General features: G+C 61.2%; 1 protein-coding gene across 1 annotated transcript; it reads left to right on the forward strand.

Moving 5' to 3' along the window:
- The first annotated feature begins 305 nt into the window (after window positions 1–305).
- CACTIN (cactin, spliceosome C complex subunit) lies at window positions 306–17,467 on the forward strand. Its single transcript, XM_033196493.1, has 10 exons — window positions 306–540; window positions 3,952–4,426; window positions 7,100–7,195; window positions 7,607–7,752; window positions 8,634–8,796; window positions 8,892–9,006; window positions 13,494–13,686; window positions 14,484–14,606; window positions 14,710–15,035; window positions 15,694–17,467. The coding sequence occupies exons 1-10, from the start codon at window positions 368–370 to the stop codon at window positions 16,182–16,184; spliced, it is 2,301 nt and encodes a 766-aa protein (XP_033052384.1). The 5' UTR covers window positions 306–367; the 3' UTR covers window positions 16,185–17,467.
- The last annotated feature ends 709 nt before the right edge of the window (window positions 17,468–18,176 follow it).

Here is an 18,176-nt window from a genome sequence, read left to right on the forward strand (position 1 = left end):
CTTCTTATTGGTCCCGCCTCCGCAGGCCCCTCCCCGCATAAGGTTCCTGGTTTGCCCTTGCCCGGCCCACAGTTTCTCAGGCCCCCTGAGGTGCGGGGACCCGCCTGGGGCTGCCTCCGACACTGCCTGAAAGGAGAACCCCTCGCCCTGGAGCCTACAATGTCAGTGGAGTCAATCACACGGTCCACACTTGCAGACGTAGTAGAGAGTCTGGGGCGTCGGAGTCCTTGCAGGCTGTGGCGGCGTGATGGGTGCTCTCTCCCGGCTCAGGCCCGGATGGGGCAGTCTGGAGAGCGCCGTGAGCGAGAAAGGCCCCCAGCGCAGGCTTCGGCTATTGGTGTCGGCGTCGAGGCCACTGGCCCAGCCGATGGGTCGGGACACACGCTCGCGCTCGCGGTCAGCGGGTCGCCGCGGCCGAAGGCAGCGGAGCCAGAGCGGGAGCCGGAGCCGAAGTCGGAGCAGGAGCCATGGGCGGCGAAACCGGCGGCGCCGGGAGGACGAGGGACGGCGCAGACGGAGGCGGCGGAGCCGGGAGCGTAGGTGGGGTCGCTGCGGGAGCCGCGCTGGGGATCCGGCTCCTACCTCAGGAGGGCCCGACCCAGGGTTGGAGATCCCGAGGAACTGGGAGATCCCCGACTTACTCGGGGAGGGCTTCCTGGAGAAGGGGACAACTGACCACGAGTCGCAGTTAACCTGACAGCGGAAGGCAGGCGAGAGGCGTTCCAGGCAGGGGACCGGGTGGTTGGAGGGACAGCCCGGAGCCGGGTGAGCGAAGCGGCGGGGAGGTAACGAGAGGCCAGATCATATCGAGCCCTGTGTGCTCAGCACAGTAGATCTTGGTTATTAGTCGGAGGGAAATGGGGAGCCTTGAGAGGAATTTGGGCAGGGGAGTGACGTGGACTGACTTACTGTGCAAACTTTCTGGCTTTGAGGTGGAGAAGGAATGGAGCGGGGTGGGCAGGAGCGGCACCAGAGGAGGACGGCACAGTTGTCCAGACAGTAGATGATGGCAGCCTCGATGAGAGAGTCTGTAGGCAACCACAGCGGGGAAAGTGCGTAGATTTCAGAGGGATTCTGGAAGTAGAGGTGACAACATTTGCTAATGGAGGTGGACTGTGGGAGGGAAGAAGACTCGGTGTCAGCTGGCAGGACTCACAGCTGACTCCTAGTACCTTAATCTCAGCTTCCCCACGGCCCACGGTCCTTTGCTTCTGGAGATGGGACACTTAGTCGGATCTGCCTTGAGCTGGCTCCAGTACAGAGAAACCAGAATGGCGACAGGGACTGATTCCCAGACCGGGGCTCCAGTGCTGGCTCAGCCCCTTCGTGGTTGTGACACTCAGGCCAGTCTTGCCTCGCTCTGGGCCAAGTTCACTTATCTGCTGTGGTTGTTTGTTTGTTTGTTTTTGAGACGGAGTCTTCCTCTGTCGCCCAGGCTTGGGTGGAGTGGCGCGATGTCGGCTCACTGTTACCTGTGCCTCCTGGGTTCAAGCGATTCTTCAGCCTCAGCCTCCCGGGTAGCTGAGATTACAGGCGCATGTTGCCAACCCAGCTAATTTTTGTATTTTTTTTTTTTTTTTTTTTTTGAGACGGAGTCTCGCTGTGCCGCCCAGGCTGGAGTGCAGTGGCCGGATCTCAGCTCACTGCAAGCTCCGCCTCCCGGCTTTACGCCATTCTCCTGCCTCAGCCTCCCGAGTAGCTGGGATTACAGGCGGCCTCCACCTTGCCCGGCTAGGTTTTTTTGGTATTTTTTTTAGTAGAGACGGGGTTTCACCGTGTTAGCCAGGATGGTCTCGATCTCCTGACCTCGTGATCCGCCCGCCTCGGCCTCCCAAAGTGCTGGGATTACAGGCTTGAGCCACCGCGCCCGGCCTAATTTTTGTATTTTTTAGTAGAGCTGGGGTTTCTCCATGTTGACCAGGCAGGTCTTGAACTCCTGACCTCAAGTGATTCTGGCCCTCAAGAGATCTCCCAAAGTGCTGGGATTACAGGCGTGAGCCACCATGCCTGGCCATAAGTCTTGTTTTTATTTTTATTTTATTTATTTATTTTTTATTTATTTTTTTTGAGACGAAGTCTTGCTCTGTCGCCCAGGCTGGAGTGCAGTGGCCGGATCTCCGCTCACTGCAAGCTCCGCCTCCTGGGTTTATCCCATTCTCCTGCCTCAGCCTCCTGAGTAGCTGGGACTACAGGCACCCGCCACTTCACCTGGCTAGTTTTTTTGTATTTTTTAGTAGGGACGGAGTTTTCACCATGTTAGCCAGGATGGTCTCGATCTCCTGACCTCGTGATCCACCCGTCTCAGCCTCCCAAAGTGCTGGGATTACAGGCTTGAGCCACCGCGCCCGGCCATTTTTTTTATTTTTGAGATGGAGTCTCGCTCTGTCGCCCAGGCTGGAGTGCAGTGGCCGGATCTCAGCTCACTGCAAGCTCCACCTCCCGAGTTCACGCCATTCTCCTGCCTCAGCCTCCCGAGTAGCTGGGACTACAGGCGCCGCCACCTCGCCCGGCTAGTTTTTTTGTATTTTTTAGTAGAGACGGGGTTTCACTGTGTTAGCCAGGATGATCTCGACCTCCTGACCTCGTGATCCGCCCACCTTGGCCTCCCAAAGTGTTGGGATTACAGGTGTGAGCCACCGCGCCCGGCCCCATAAGTCCTGTTAGTGTCATCTTTGTGTTTTTTTGTCTGCCATTTTCTGGTAGTGGAATTATTTGCAATAATTTGCCACGCTAGATATGTAGTTAGAATTAATGTTCAGGAAAATTCAGTCGAATTTGTGGCCAATATTTAACGACTCCGCAATGATTGGTTTCAACATAGTTTAGATTTTTTGGCATGAGCTTAAGGGGTAGAACATTTAACAAAATATTTGGCAGTTCTCTGTGTACAAAGACCCCTAAACGTGACTGGGTGCAGTGGCTCACATCTGTAATCCCAGCACTTCGGGAGGCTAAGACAGAAGGCTTGCCTGAGCCCAGGAGTTCAAGACCAGCCTGGGCAACATAGCAAGACCCCCTCTGTACAAAAAATGTAAAAAGTTAGCTGGGCGTGGTGGTGTGCACCTGTAGTCCCAGCTACTCAGGAGGCTGAGGCGAGAGGATGGCTTGAGCCCAGGAGGTCAAGGCTGCAGTGAGCTTTGATCGTGCCACTGCACTCCAGCCTGGGTGACAGAGGGAGACCCTCTCTCTAATGAATAAAAATATAGACCTTGTCTCCAGTAGACTTTGTGTCTAGTAGACCCTGTCTCTAATAAATACAATTAAAGGCCCCCGAACCACCCCTGGAGTTGTGCGTCTTCCATTCCCTGCGCTCTATTGTGTTAACTCCTGTCCATCCTGTGGAACCAGTTCAAATGCCACTTCCATCTAGGAAGCCCTGCCTTGACAACCTAGATGCGTTCGGGTCCCCTGGTTCATACCCTTACAACTCCTGCACCACCAGCCCCAGCCACCTCCCTGCCCTCGCCTCCGCCCTCTCCCCCACACTCTGTCTCAGCCACACAGCCTCGTTGTTGTTCTTAGAACGTGCCAAGTCAGTGCCTGCCTCTAGGCCCTTGCTCTTGTTCTGCCTCAAACACTCTCCCTCCAAATCCACCCATCGCTGCCTCCCCACTCCCTCCAGACCTTGGCTCAGTGTCAGCTCCTGAGAGAGCCCCTCTCTGCCCTGGGCCCTGCAGCCCCAGCTGCAGTCCCTGTGCTCGGCATCTACTCTCTGTGGCTTCTGCCTCTGCCTGCTGTTGCGTGGTGTGTTTATTTATTGCTCTCTTCCTTGTTGGGACCCACCAGAGGGTAAGCCCAGGAAGGCAGAAGCCATCAGTGTTTGAGTCACTGCTACATCCCCAGAACCTAGAACAGTGCCTGCTCCCCTCCCGCTATGGGTACCCAGTAAGCATCTGTGGAGCAGATGACAGCGGCAGGCACTGAGCAGGCGTCTATGGGTCCTCTCTGCAGGTCAGATTCGGAGGAAGAGCGGTGGCAGCGCTCAGGGGTGCGAAGCCGGAGCCCCCCACGGCCCCGGTGGTGCTCGAGGGATGGGTCCCCTCAGTCAGACTCGGGAGAGGAGCAGTCACGGGGCAAGTGGGCTCATCGGCGACGGCGTGCACGCTCCTGGTCCCCTAGCTCCTCAGCGTCCAGCTCTGTGTCTCCACGGCGATCCCAGAGCCCCCGGGCGGCCGCGGCCGCCCTGAGCCAGCAGCAGAACCTGCAGGAGCGGCTGCGCCTGCGGGAGGAGCGGAAGCAGCAGGAGGAGCTGATGAAGGCCTTTGAGACCCCCGAGGAGAAACGCGCACGGCGGCTGGCCAAGAAGGAGGCCAAGGAGCGCAAGAAGCGGGAGAAGATGGGCTGGGGTGAGGAGTACATGGGCTACACCAACACCGACAACCCCTTCGGAGACAACAACCTGCTGGGCACCTTCATCTGGAACAAGGTGGGCCCCGCCGGGTGGTGGCCTCTGTCCCTGTAGCATTTCCACTGTTTCCGGAGTCCCCAACACTCGAGACACTCCCAGCCTGTAGCATTTCCACTGTTTCTGGAGTCCCCAACACTCGAGACACTCCCAGCCTGCACTCAATCGTGAAAGATCGCATAAGCCAGCTTCTGCCGCCATCAGCTTTTTTTTTTTTTTTTTTTTTTTGGACACAGGGTCTCACTCTGTCGCCCAGGCTGGAGTGCAGTGCGTGATTGTGGCTCACTGCAGCCTTGACCTCCTGGCCTCCAGCGATCCTCCTTCCTCAACCTTTTGACTTTCTGGGACCACAAGCACCACCACCATGCCCAGCTAGTTTTGTATTTTTTTTTAGCGATGGAGTCTCACTGTGTTGTCCAGGCTGGTCTCGAACTCCTAAGTTCATGTAATTTTCCCACCTCAGCCTCCCAGAGTTCTGGGATTACAGGTGTGAGCCACTGCGCCCAGCTCACCGTCACTTTCTTTTCATTAGCTGTGTCTCTTGCGGTGTAAGCTTCAGCTATTCTTTGCCCCACACACCAGCCCAACCTCGAACGTGTCTAGAGCGCCCGTGCTTGGCACCACGTACCCAGGACAGGGCTCCACAGTTCCAGGTGCTCTGTCGTCTTGAGCTGGTTGTTTTGTTCTGCGCCTCCCATGTAACCACTAGCCACACTGGTGGCATAAAACAACAGAACTTACCATCTCTTCGTTCTGGAGGCCAGAAGTCCAAAATCAAGGCGCGGGCAGGTGTGGGCAGGACCGCACTCCCTCCGGGGGCCGAGGGGAAGCCCCTCCTGCCTCTCCCAGCTCCCAGTCATGGCTGGTGATTCCTGAGCCCTCCCTGGCTTGTAGCCACAGAACCCGGCCTGTTCCTGTGTTGCGTGGCTGGCTGTCTTCCCATCTCTGTCTCCACACGGCCTTCTCCTCCGTGTGTCTGTGTCTAAATGTTCCTCTTCTCATGAGGACACCAGGCATTGGATGAGGGCCTTTGACCTCCAGGATGACCTCATCTTACCTACCTTTGCGATACCTCATCACTTTTTTTTTTTCTTTTTGAGACAGACTCTCGCTCTGTTGTCCAGGCTGGAGTGCAATGGCGCGATCCTGGCTCACTGCAACCTCCGCCTCCCAGGTTCAAGTGATTCCCGTGCCTCAGCCTCCCAAGTAGCTGGAATCACAGGCGTGTGCCACCACACTCGGCTCATTTTTGTATTTCTAGTAGAGATGGAGTTTAACCATGTTGGTCAGGCTGGTCTTGAGCTCCTGACCTGAAGTGATCCGCCCGCCTTGGCCTCCCAAAGTGCTGGGATGACAGGCGTGGGCCACCGTGCCCAGCCAAGACCTCATTTCACATACGGTCACCGTTACAGCTGCAGGGGTTCAGACGGGGATGTGCCTGTGGGGGACACAGCTCATCTGAAGCAGCGCCCACTTGTGAAGGGGGTGGAGCAGGCAACGGGTGGGCTGGGCCGACTGCACCTGCTTGCTGGTTGCGCAGTTGGGAGCTGTGGGGTCCCCAGGTGGCTTCTGCCCAGTGTCGTCTGAGAACACCGCGGGCTCCTTCCACCTTGGGGTCCTCACACCGCTGCATCCCTGCCTGGCCATGCTCTGCCCCTTCCCAGGCTGTTCTCTTTTGTCAGGCCTCCACTGACATGTCCCCTCTTGAGAGAGCCCTTCCTGGCCCCTTGCTCCCCAGCCCCCAGGGTTCTTTATGGAGGCACCCACTGCTGCCTGGCACCTCATCGCCACTGTGTGCTGTGCGCCTGCGGTGTGCTGGGCACCGCCGTGAGCCCTGGGAGGGCAGCCATGGAGGAGGAAGACGTGGTCATCATGAACACTTGTGGAAGTGGCCCCAGGCCGGGCTGGATAGACCACAGAGTGGCCTGGGCATCTAGGGGGTAGTCCCCAGCCAGGCAGCCTGTGTCCCTGGAGGCAGGTTCTTCTGGGTGGCAGGGGGTCCTGGAACCCCCTCATGGCGATAGGGCACCTGGAACCTGAGGAAGGTGGTTGGGAAGTGGGGACTCCGCACCAGGCTCCTAGACAGCTGCTGGAAGAAGCCAGCTTTGAGGGACTCCAGGCTGGGACGGTGCCCATCCGTGGCCGCCCCATGCCCTGCTGTGTGGGCTGGGCCCCGTGACCCCACAGGTTTGCTTTCAGAGCTGCTGCTGCCCCACTCACTGTTCCTGCCCCGCCCCACGCGCCGTTGGGGACCCTGACTTGCTGAGGTCATGGCCTTCAAATCCAAAGCAGCCAGACTCCCGGGTAAAGCGAGTCAGCAGGCCCGGGGCAAGGCTCTTCTGTTGGGGGCTGGGGAGGCCCTGATCGAGGCCCTCCTGTTGGGAGTTGGGGTGGCCCCAAGCAAGTCCCTCCTGCTGGGATTGGGGTGGCCCTGAGTGAGGCCCCTCCTGTTGGAAGTTGGGGTGGCCCCTTCTTCCCCTTTGCATACATCTCACTCCCAGTGGGGGTCCGTGTCTGTGCTGAATTGGATCCACTTGGTTTCAGGAGCATTGAGGAGGGGGTTGGAAGACGTGCAGTGCGGGCAGGTTGCCTCTCTCTGCAAAACGAGGGTGTGGTCAATCTCTTGGACGAAGGAGCCGAGGAGGGGGGCGAGGGGCAGGTCTGTGCTCAGACAGGTGTGCTTGGCGCTTCCAGGCCCTGGAGAAGAAGGGGATCAGCCACCTGGAGGAGAAGGAGCTGAAGGAGCGGAACAAGAGGATCCAGGAGGACAACCGACTGGAGCTGCAGAAGGTAGGCGCCCACCAGCCTGCTGGGCAGGGCCCTCCCTCTCCAGGGCCTGGAGGCCCACCCCCTGTGGCGGAACTTGAGGGGGCTTAGGTGGGAAGTCCCGGGGGCTGGCTTCAGGTAAGGCTGGATCCAGGGTCTTAGACCGTCGCCCCAGGAAGCCGTTTCCCTCCACCTTGGCTCTGCTGGCCTCGGGCCTTCACTCTGAGATGCTCCCTTCAGGGTCGCCGTGAGGACCCCAGCTGCTCTGAGATGCTGAGTCTCAGGCGGGGGGCCCTGCCTTCCCAAGGTCTGTCCACCAGCAGAGGCATCTCCGGACCAATCCCTGTGCCCAGGGCAGCCAGGTGGGGGCTTGGCCCCCATCGCAGCCCAGCAGACCCCACGGCCCCGGCTGCCCTCAGCCTCCTGTGCCGGCAGGTGAAGCAGCTGCGACTGGAGCGGGAGCGCGAGAAGGCCATGCGCGAGCAGGAGCTGGAGATGTTGCAGCGTGAGAAGGAGGCGGAGCACTTCAAGACGTGGGAGGAGCAGGAGGACAACTTCCACCTCCAGCAGGCCAAACTGCGGTGCGCCAGGGCCTCCCCCTCCCCCGACCCAGACTCGAGCCAGGGCCGGGCACTGGCTGGCACCCTGCACCCTGTCTGGAGGCCACTGCTCTCGCACCCGTCAGGGTCCCACGCGGCACTTCCTGGAACCTTCCCTTCCTGACCCCTACCCGGGCAGCGAGGCTCCTGCCTCCTACCCTCCCCCACTGGACTGGGTGCAGAGGAGACGGGCCCAGCTGTCCACCATGCGTGCTGGACGCCGGGCCTGCACTGACCGCGGTTGTCCCTCCCACACTGCCCACGAGGGTGGTGCCCCTGTCCACCCGGTTTACAGACAAGGAAGCTGAGGCTCCGGCGTATTTCTGCTTGCCTTGGGCCCTGTGGTGGGTGACATCAGGCGCCTCCCAGCCCAGGCCTGCCTGGTGACAGGTTCTCTTGGGTGGGACCAGGGACCGCCTGCAACACGTACCCCTGCAGGCCCAGAGCAGAAGCCCTGGCTCTCCGCCCTGAGTTGTCTGCCTGGGGGAGGAGGTGGTTGTGAGGCAGGGACTACTCTGGCCCCTCAGCCTGCCTCTGCTTCAGCTCCTCCACTCTTCCCCATCACCGTCCACATAGAAGCCACCCTCCCGGGCACATCCCAGAGGCCCTCCAGGAAGCCCCTCCCACCTGGCCCACCCTCCGGGCCCACGCTGTGTGCACTTTGCCCTACTGGCCTGTGCCCTCTGGCTGACCCGGCTCGCTCTACCTTATGCCTCCTCCTCTTCCTGCAGGAAGCCTTCCCTGACCACCCCTAGCATGTTAGGCCCCTCCCCAGCTCCCACTGGTGAGTCACCCCAAGGGCAGGGTGTTCAGCATGGAGGGTACAGCCCAGGCTCTGACACCACCTTCCCCGCTTCCCACAGCTCCAAGATCCGCATCCGGGACGGGCGGGCCAAGCCCATCGACCTGCTGGCCAAGTACATCAGCGCCGAGGATGACGACCTGGCCGTGGAGATGCACGAGCCCTACACGTTCCTCAACGGCCTCACCGTGGCCGACATGGAGGACCTGCTGGAGGACATTCAGGTACCCGGCCCCACCCGGTGCTCCTCCAACCTGCGCACTCACCCCCATCCCACCCCAGCCACGCTCGTGCCCTGACCCCCGCCGCCTGCCCCCAGGTCTACATGGAGCTGGAGCAGGGCAAGAACGCCGACTTCTGGCGGGACATGACCACCATCACTGAGGACGAGATCTCCAAGCTCCGCAAGCTGGAGGCCTCGGGCAAGGGGCCAGGTAACTGTGGGCGTGCACCTGGGCTCTGGGGGCGCTGCGGGGGCTGCAGGGTTCACCCAGAAGCCTCAGACTTGCTGTGGGGCCTGGTGCTCTCTTCAGGCCTCAGTTTCCCCAACTGGGGCCTCCCCTTATGGGCCGAGCCACCAGGGGGCGGCAGCAGCAGGCAGTAGGCCCTGGGAGGGGTGCAGGGGGGCGGGCCTCTGTCTGGGGTGCAGGGCCAGCAGCGGCAGATCCAGCACCCAGTAAGCGCTGGCTCGGCGGTGCCTGGCCTCCCGGAGCCGCGGGGCTTTCTGCTCGGGTGTCAGTGCCACAGGGGTTCTGCCTGTCTGAGAGCAGGTCTCACTCCACTGGCCTGAAGGCCACGCAGCCCTGGTTCAGGGCGCTCCCCCTCCCACGGGTCGGTTCATGCTCCTCCAACCTGATGGGCTTTTAAAATCATGTTTCTCTCCCCTCCGTGTGGTTGCACACATACAGTCACCCGGGACGCTCTACAGCGTCTACCCCGAGCACTGCGGACATTCGGGATGGGCCGTTCCCTAGGGTGGGGCCGTCCTGGGCACTGCGGGGTGCTGAGCAACGTCTCCGGCCTCCACCCATCCCGGGTGAGGAGCACCCCTAGTCCTGACAACTGCAGGTGTCCCAGACATCGCCCAGAGTCCCCTGGGGGCAAAATTGCCCTAGATGAGACCCCCAGTATAAAAACCAACCACAGCAGCCCCAGCCCCTCTCCCCCAAAATCCACGCCCCAGCAGCTGCTGTAACAATGCCTGGCTCTCCTGGGCCACGCGTCCCTGTCAACAGACCCGGTCCTTCCGCTGCCCTCTCAGGCCTTGGCTGCCACCAGCCCATGGTGGCCGAGGATCTCTGGAGGCTGGGTCAGTGTCATCTACAGCCCTTAGCATGGTCTCTGGCAGGTCCTTCTGGGAAAGAGCCTGTGACTTTCCTCTTTTCTAGGGGAGCTTGCCTTCCCCGGAGGTGGAGGTCACTCAGCCATCCTGTCCCTCCCGTGGTTGCGTCCGTGGGGCGCATCCTCCCGTAAGCTGAGAGAGGCAGGGCAGTTCTCCAGCATGAGAGATGTGTCCGTAAGGGTCTTTGTGTGCTCCTGCGGGTGGCAGTGAGGCCGGAGAAAGACTTCTGGGGCAGTACATTTTCCTCCAGAAGCCCCAGACCCTACCCGCTGGCTGCAGGCAGCCTGGGCGGTATTTCCACCATTGCCTAGGCCCTGCCCTCTCCCATAAGCCTGGGAGGCATTTCCAGCATGCCCCATTGTCCTAGGCCCCAGCCTCTTCCGTCCCTTCCATGGCCTTCTGCCTCCACCACGTCTGCCTCAGCCCACCCTCCCCCTCACACGTTACAGCTGGGGACCCCAGGTGGCTCTGGTGTCCTCTGAGGGAGTTTTTCTGATTCTCCTTTCAGCATGATTTCCAGGAGAAGGGAAACGAGGGGTCTTGATTTTACTGTCCCCCCCGGAGACCCACAGAGACCCTGTCTTGGTTTCTTAAATTAATTGGGCTTCTTCTTTTACTTTTCATTTTTCAGAGACAAGGTCTCGCTCTGTCACCCAGGCTAGAGTTGAGTGGCACGATCAAGGCTCACTGTAACCTCGACTTTCTGGGCTTAGGTGATCCTCCCGCCTCAGCCTCCCTCATAGCTGGGACTATAGGCACTCACCACCACACCCAGCTAATTTATTTTATTTTACTTATTTTTTGAGGAGTCTCACTCTGTCACCAGCCTGGAGTGCAGTGGTGCAATCTCGGCTCACTGCGATCTCCGCCTCCCAGATTCAAGCGATTCTCCTGCCTCAGCTACCCAAGTAGCTGCGACTACAGACGCGTGTCAACACGCCCAACTAATTTTTGTATTTTTAGTAGAGACGGGGTTTCACCATGTTGGCCAAGATGGTCTCAATCTCTTGACCTCATGATCCACCCGCCTCAACCTCCCAAAGTGCTGGGATTACAGGTGTGAGCCACCGTGCCCAGCCACTTTTTAAATTTTTTTGTAGAGATGGGGTGTCACTGTGTTGCCCAGGCTGGTCTTGAACTCCTAGCCTCAAGCAATCCTCCTGCCTCATCTCCAAAAGGGCTAGGATTAAAGGCGTGAGCCACTGCATACTTTTTGTTTTCTTACAAAATTATTTAAGTTTTTTATTTCTGTAGGTTATTGGGGAACAGGTGGTGTTTGGTTACATGAATAAGGTGTTTTTGTTGTTGTTGTTGTTGTTTTTTTCATTTTCTTTTTGAGACAGAGTTTTGCTCTGTCACCAGGCTGGAGTGCAGTGGCACGATCTCAGCTCACTGCAACCTCCACCTCCCGGGTTCAAGCGATTCCCCTGCCTCAGCCTGCCAAGTAGCTGGGATTACAGGCGCACCACACACCCGGGTAATTTTTTGTATTTTTTTTTGTTTGTTTGGTTGGGTTTTTTTTTTTGAGACGGAGTCTCGCTCTGTCGCCCAGGCTGGAGTGCAGTGGCCGGATCTCAGCTCACTGCAAGCTCTGCCTCCCGGGTTTACGCCATTCTCCTGCCTCAGCCTCCCGAGTAGCTGGGACTACAGGCGCCCGCCACCTCGCCCGGCTAGTTTTTTGTATTTTTCAGTAGAGACGGGGTTTCACCGTGTTAGCCAGGATGGTCTCGATCTCCTGACCTCGTGATCCACCCACCTCAGCCTCCCAAAGTGCTGGGATTACAGGCATGAGCCACCGCGCCTGGCCGGTTACATGAATGAGTTATTTAATGGTGATTTGTGAGATGTTGGTGCACCTAGCTTTTTCTAGGAAGTTCTAACCCTATAGTAGGTTGTGCAGTAGAAAATGGGTGTCATCCCAGCTCAGCCTCATTAGCCTCCCATCCTGTATAGGGCCTGGTCTGTCTCCACGAAGCCCCGGGGCCCTTGGCCTGCACCCCCAGCCTCTAGCAGCTGCTGGGGCCCCCCAAGCCCTCTGGGCCCCCTTGTGGGCATTCGGGAGGTGTCCAGACATGCAGCAGCACGTCCAGACCCGACTTTTATAAACGCTGACTTGGCGGCGCCTGGCTTCCCGGGAGCCGTGCAGCTGGGCTCTTCTGCTTGGGTTTCAGTGTTCGTGGCAGCCCCGCCTGTCCGAGCAGAGCCACGCTCTGCTTGGCTGCGGCGGCCACAGATTCCAGTGCCACTTAGGGCCCAGCAAAGGGGCTGCAGCTCCGGGTGCCGATTCCACGGTCCCAGGTGATTGGCTGGAGGGGACTCAGGTTCGTCTAGACTCTATCCAGTCCCCTGTGGTCTAGGTGTGGGCCTCTTGACCCTCTGTCCGCCAGTGGGGACTGGAGAAGGCAGGTTTCTAGCAGGGTGCCTGCGCTGGTCACCTCCACCTGGTGTGTCCCCAACAGCCATACACCAAGCTCCCTGCGGGCCCAGCACGGTGCGGGGAGCAGCAGCAGCGAGCCTCAGTGCCCGCCTCGGGAAGCTGCCATCGCTGGATGGTCAGGGAGGGCTTCCTGGCGGAAGGGATGTTCTCACTGAGCATGGAGGATGTGAGGAATTCAGGAGGCGAACGGGACAGAGAAGGATGGGTGGCTGGCAGGAAGCATAGCACGTGCAAAGGCCCAGAGGTGGCAGGGGTCAGGCATGGGTAGCAAGGGGGGCAGGGTTGTGAGGTGAGGCCAGACCCAGCAGGGTGGGTGCTGGTGTCCTGAGGGCTGCCGGCATGCCACGTGGTGTGGGCAGAGCACGTGGAGTCAGGCTGGGCTCCAGCCTCCCAGCACCCACTCCCGCCATCAACGGCCTCCCCGTCTATCGAGGAGGGACTTGAGCCTCGGGCCCCTGGGCCAGTGGTAGATGCCAGACAGACTCCATGTAGGATGGGGGGCGGCAGCAGGGAGCCCTTTGTCCTGGGCGGCCCCAGGACTTCCCCAGGGGCCAGGAGGGCAGCCTTCTTTGCCAGGGCAGAGCTCCCTGGATCATTGGGCTTCATAGAGGGAAACTAAGGCCCAGAGAGGGCAAGCCACTTGCCCACAGTCACACAGCCCAGGCTGGCAGAGCAGATCTGAATTCCAGAGAACTTGGCTACCAAGCACACCCCTCACCCCCTCATGGGCTGCCCAAGGCCAGGGCAGAGTTGGGCCAGGTTGGTGGGCCGGGCCCACGACCAGGGTTCCCAGACCCACATGTCAGACTCACCTAGGGAGGTCGTTCTCAGGGCTGAGAATGCCAGTCGTGGCCTCCCCGACGACGCTAGGGGCCTGGGCCTCCAGGCAAGGCAGCATCTGCATTTTAACATGGCTCCCAGCCTCCGCCCACCCTCTCCCTCCGCTGTGGCCAGGGTGGGGGTAACCTGAGACCAGGGAGGAGGCGGGACCCCTGTGAGGGGAGGGAACTGGACTGGATGGGACCCCTGTGGGGGAAGAGGGGGGAGGGGGACCCCCCCATGGCAGGGGAGGAGGCCCTGATGGGGTGGAGGAGCATCTAGGAAATGTGGAACCACCCCCTCATGGCCCCACCCCGCTGCAGGTGAGCGCCGCGAGGGGGTCAACGCCTCCGTCAGCTCCGACGTGCAGTCGGTGTTCAAGGGGAAGACATACAACCAGCTGCAAGTCATCTTCCAGGGCATCGAGGGCAAGATCCGTGCTGGGGGCCCCAACCTGGACATGGGCTACTGGGAGAGCCTCCTGCAGCAGCTGCGTGCCCACATGGCGCGGGCCCGGTGAGCACTGGGTGCGGGCACCAGGGGTGGTGCCGTCCAGGTGGGGTGGGTTTCACCCCCTCCTGGGTCCTGGGTGGGGTGGGTCTCGCCTCCTCCTGGGACCCTGTGGAGTGGAGGGGGTCAGGAAAGTGCCAACTGGCCGGGGCCCACCTATGAGTGATGAAGGGGGGCTAGGGGTCACGCAGGCCCGTCCCCTAGCGGGAAGGCCCCAGGATGCTCCAGTGCCCTCACCCGGAGTCCTGAGCCCCGTTGGTCTCACAGGGCTCCCCAGGAGCTTCTGCCCTTTAACGAGTACTTGGCTCCAGCAGCCATGGCATCACAGGAAGCCCCGAGGCTGCCTGCCTGTCCATGATGCCTTCCACCCAGGCCCGCGCCCTCCCGGCGCTCTTGCCTCCCGGCCTCTGGCTGTGTACAGATTCCTGGAGTGTTTTTGGCACCGCTGTGTAAATACATGTTTCCCTTGCTAATCTGTAAACGTCTCTGAATTTATCATGCTTGTTGGCTGGTGTCCTGCTGGGCTCCTTCTCCTGGCCAGCCCCAGCCACAAGACACGGAGACTCCAACGTGAGACGGAGACCCGCCCCTCCCTGCCACAGGATGGTTCTCCGGGTAGCTGGGTCCCCTCGTCCTCGCTCCCATAAGCGTTGACCCTGAACTGGCCAAGCGTCCCAGCCAGAGCCGTGGCTGCTCGCCACCTTCTCAGGGTCAGGCAGCAAAAAGGCGCGTGAGAATCTCTGTGGGGGTGGGGCGCGGAGCCCCTTCGCTTCCACCTGGGTGACCCCGGCCCTGCGTCCCAGGCTGCGCGAGCGCCACCAGGACGTGCTGCGGCAGAAGCTGTACAAACTGAAGCAGGAGCAGGGCGTGGAGAGCGAGCCGCTGTTCCCCATCCTCAAGCAGGAGCCTCAGTCCCCCAGCCGCAGGTAGGCCCGGCCTGGCCGGCACCCCGGGACGCCGATGCAGACGCGGAACAGGATGGAGGGGCCGTGGGCGGCCTCCGCCCCTCCAACACTCTCTCCTCCCCAGCCTGGAGCCTGAGGACGCGGCGCCCACCCCGCCCGGGCCCTCCTCGGAGAGCGGCCCCGCGGAGGCCGAGGTGGACGGCGCGGCCCCGACAGAGGGAGACGGCGACGGCGACGGTGAGGGCGAGGGCGAGGGCGAGGGCGAGGGCGAGGGCGAGGCGGTGCTCATGGAGGAGGACCTGATTCAGCAGAGCCTGGATGACTACGACGCTGGCAGGTACAGCCCGCGGCTGCTCACAGCTCATGAGCTGCCACTGGACGCGCACGTGCTGGAGCCGGATGAGGACCTGCAGCGCCTGCAGCTCTCGCGCCAGCAGCTCCAGGTCACAGGTAAGGGCGGGGCTGGAGGCCAGGGGGCGGGGCCAGGGGTTGAGCTGGGGGCGGGGCTGGAGATGCAGGGGGCGGGGCTCCTCCAGCCTCGTTTCCTGGGGGAAGCCCCTGATGTCAGTGGGGAGCTGCTTGATTCTTCTCCCCCGGATCTCTGAGCGTCCCTTCGGTCACCTGCACGTGCCCTGGGGCGTTCACTCATTCATCCTGGACTTGCTGGCCTGCTGGCCTTGGGGCCACAGGTGGTGGAATCTTTCACCGGCCGCTGTCCGAGCACTCCCTGGGCGGCCTCCGTCCTAAGACAGAGGAGAAAATACCGGCTTCAGAAAATTCCTGGGCCAGGACCCCCTCGGGGGTCGTGCGTAGGGCTGGATCCCGCAGCCAGGCCCGAACCACCAGGCTCTCCTGCTGCTTGGCGGGGCAGCGCGCTGCGCTTGGTCCCCACCCAGGAGGACGATAGATAGGGCAACCAAGGCTCAGGGCCCAGGGCGGATAGTGCAGGTCTTAGGGTCCCCCTGGCCTGTCCCCCACCATGTGCCTTAGCCCGCCCCAGCCTGTTTCCCTTTTGCGGGGGACACCAGCGGCCTCCCCTGTCAGGCTGGGAGGGAGGCCAGGACGCAGGGGGAGGCCGAGGCCCGGGTGATCACCGTCCCACCCGCAGGAGACGCCAGCGAGAGCGCTGAGGACATCTTCTTCCGGCGGGCCAAGGAGGGCATGGGCCAGGACGAGGCGCAGTTCAGCGTGGAGATGCCGCTCACCGGCAAGGCCTACCTGTGGGCCGACAAGTACCGGCCACGCAAGCCGCGCTTCTTCAACCGCGTGCACACGGGCTTCGAGTGGAACAAATACAACCAGACACACTACGACTTCGACAACCCGCCGCCCAAGATCGTGCAGGGCTACAAGTTCAACATCTTCTACCCCGACCTCATCGACAAGCGCTCCACGCCCGAGTACTTCCTGGAGGCCTGCCCGGACAACAAGGATTTCGCCATCCTGCGCTTCCACGCGGGGCCGCCCTACGAGGACATCGCCTTCAAGATCGTCAACCGCGAGTGGGAATACTCGCACCGCCACGGCTTCCGCTGCCAGTTTGCCAACGGCATCTTCCAGCTGTGGTTCCACTTCAAGCGCTACCGCTACCGGCGGTGATGCCCCGGGGAAACGGCAGGCAGGTGTCCTCGGGGGCCGCAATAAAGGGACTTTGGTGAAGCTGACAGTCACTCCAGGGCCACTGTCTGGGCTGAAGGGCCACGGGTTCACATCTCACCTCAGGCTGCATCTTCCCCTCGCCGGGCCTCAGTTTCCCCCTGTGTAAAAGGAGGGCCTCCATAGAGCCTGCCTTGGTGAGCTGAGGACACGCTGGGACAGGCTGGCCCAGGGTCCCGATGCATCGGAGGGGGCGCTGGGGGCATCTTTAGAGCACGAGGGCGGCCAGTAGCCACCAGCTGACCTCACTGCCTAGGCGGACATGCTCCGCCGCCCCTCAGCCAGGCTGGGTGTGGGGTCCACAGGGCCTGCCCCAGGCGGCGGCCACACAGTGTGCCGTGGAGATGGGCCAGTGGGGCCCGGGCTTGGCAGTGCCAGGCTTGTGAGAAGCAGGAAACTCAAGGCCAGCCCCGACACATCACGGGGCACCCATGGGGCGTTTGAGGCAGAGCCCGCGGCTGTGGGGCAGCTCCAGCCCTGCCCACGGGCCACCCTCACGCGCATTGGCAGCATTGAGGCCAGGACCCTGCTGGCACCCGATCCGCCACTGTGGAAGAGACCATCTGGACACCCAAACTCTGCAGGGCCTGGCCCCCATCTCACCCGTGCTGGCTGTGGGTCCATGTCCCTGCAGCGGGGTGTGGAGGGCGCGTCGGGGTTCCCGTTCCTCTCGTGGTCATGGGAACCAAAAGCCACCGAGCCGTTCTCCCCCGGCCTCCGAGCGCAGGGCCTGGAGGGCAGGGGCTCCCCAACCCCGGGGGTTGGAGAATGGTGAGGGGTTTCCCCCAGGGATCCCCCCATCTGGCCTGCTCACAGGGCCTTGGGGCAGGAGACCAGTGACCCCAAGTTCCGCCCATGTCAGGACAGTAGCTCCTTCTCATTCCCCTTTCTCAGGCCAGGAGGGCCGAGGGCCACACGGATGCCACAGCCCAGGTTGGCGTGGCCCGGCCGGCAGGCTTGTTCCTTCAGCATCTGACGGGAACATCTCCAACGGAAGCAAAATGGAATGTGCCTCCCGGACCCCCAAAAGGCCACCCAACCTCACCAGGCAGCAGCCCCAGCCTACCCACAGCCCGCCCAGACGCCCCGCCTCATCTGGAAATAGTTTCGCTTGTTTCTCTAAAAAGACTTTTGTAGGTGGGAAAAAAGATATTTTATTCTCATGGAACTGGCCTATTGGCAAGATTGCATGTTTTTTTAATAAACGTTTTATTTTAGAATCATCTCAGGTTTGCCGAAGTGCAGAGTGTAGCGTCCCTGACGCCCCACACCCGCTGCCCTAGTTGCTGGCGGCATTTGTGACACGGTGCATTTGTCACAAGGGAAGAGCCTGGGAAACAACACGGCACCCAACTGGGGCCCGGTGGTCCCTCGGGAGCTGCGTCAGTGCCTGGCGCTGTCTTTGCCCCCCACCCCCTCTGCGTTGCTTCCCACAGTGGGGTGACGGTCCATTCCCCAGACGACGGGAGGAAGGGTACAAGGGTGGACACAGCTGCTGGCCTGGGCCCAGGCTGTCGTGGGGGCAGTGCTTGGCCATGCCTGGAGACATTCGTGGTGGTCCCGCCTTGGGACTGCTCCTGGCGTGGAGTGGGTAGAGGCCAGGGATGCTACCCAGCGTGCCGCAGTGCCCAGGATGAGCCTCCCCAGATGTCCTCACCACAGTAGGCAGAGGTGGGAGGCAGATCCTGCACTCCCCCAGGTCACTGGTCACCTCCCAGCCCCGGCCTCTAACAGGATCTCAGGAGTCTCTGGCACACGGCTTGGGAACTGGCCAGGGAAATGCATCTGATCAGAGTCCCCTCTCCACACTGCAGACCCTGACCCGCCTGCTCCAGAATCCCAAATCGCATTGCAGCACACACGGCACCGTCATCCCCGGCCTAGCCTTTAGCAGACATCACAAGCCGACGGCAGATGGCCAGAGCCATCTTAGAA

This window comes from Trachypithecus francoisi, unplaced genomic scaffold (genome assembly GCF_009764315.1).
Source record: "Trachypithecus francoisi isolate TF-2019V2 unplaced genomic scaffold, Tfra_2.0 Lachesis_group5, whole genome shotgun sequence".
Classification (NCBI taxonomy): Eukaryota; Metazoa; Chordata; class Mammalia; order Primates; family Cercopithecidae; genus Trachypithecus; species Trachypithecus francoisi.

Coding starts and splice junctions, on each gene's coding strand:
- CACTIN (XM_033196493.1), top strand. CDS start 368: ATGGGTCGGGACACACGCTCGCGCTCGCGGTCAGCGGGTCGCCGCGGC. Junction 541..3,951: donor CGGCGGAGCCGGGAGCGTAG/GTGGGGTCGCTG, acceptor TCCTCTCTGCAG/GTCAGATTCGGAGGAAGAGC. Junction 9,007..13,493: donor GGCCTCGGGCAAGGGGCCAG/GTAACTGTGGGC, acceptor ACCCCGCTGCAG/GTGAGCGCCGCGAGGGGGTC.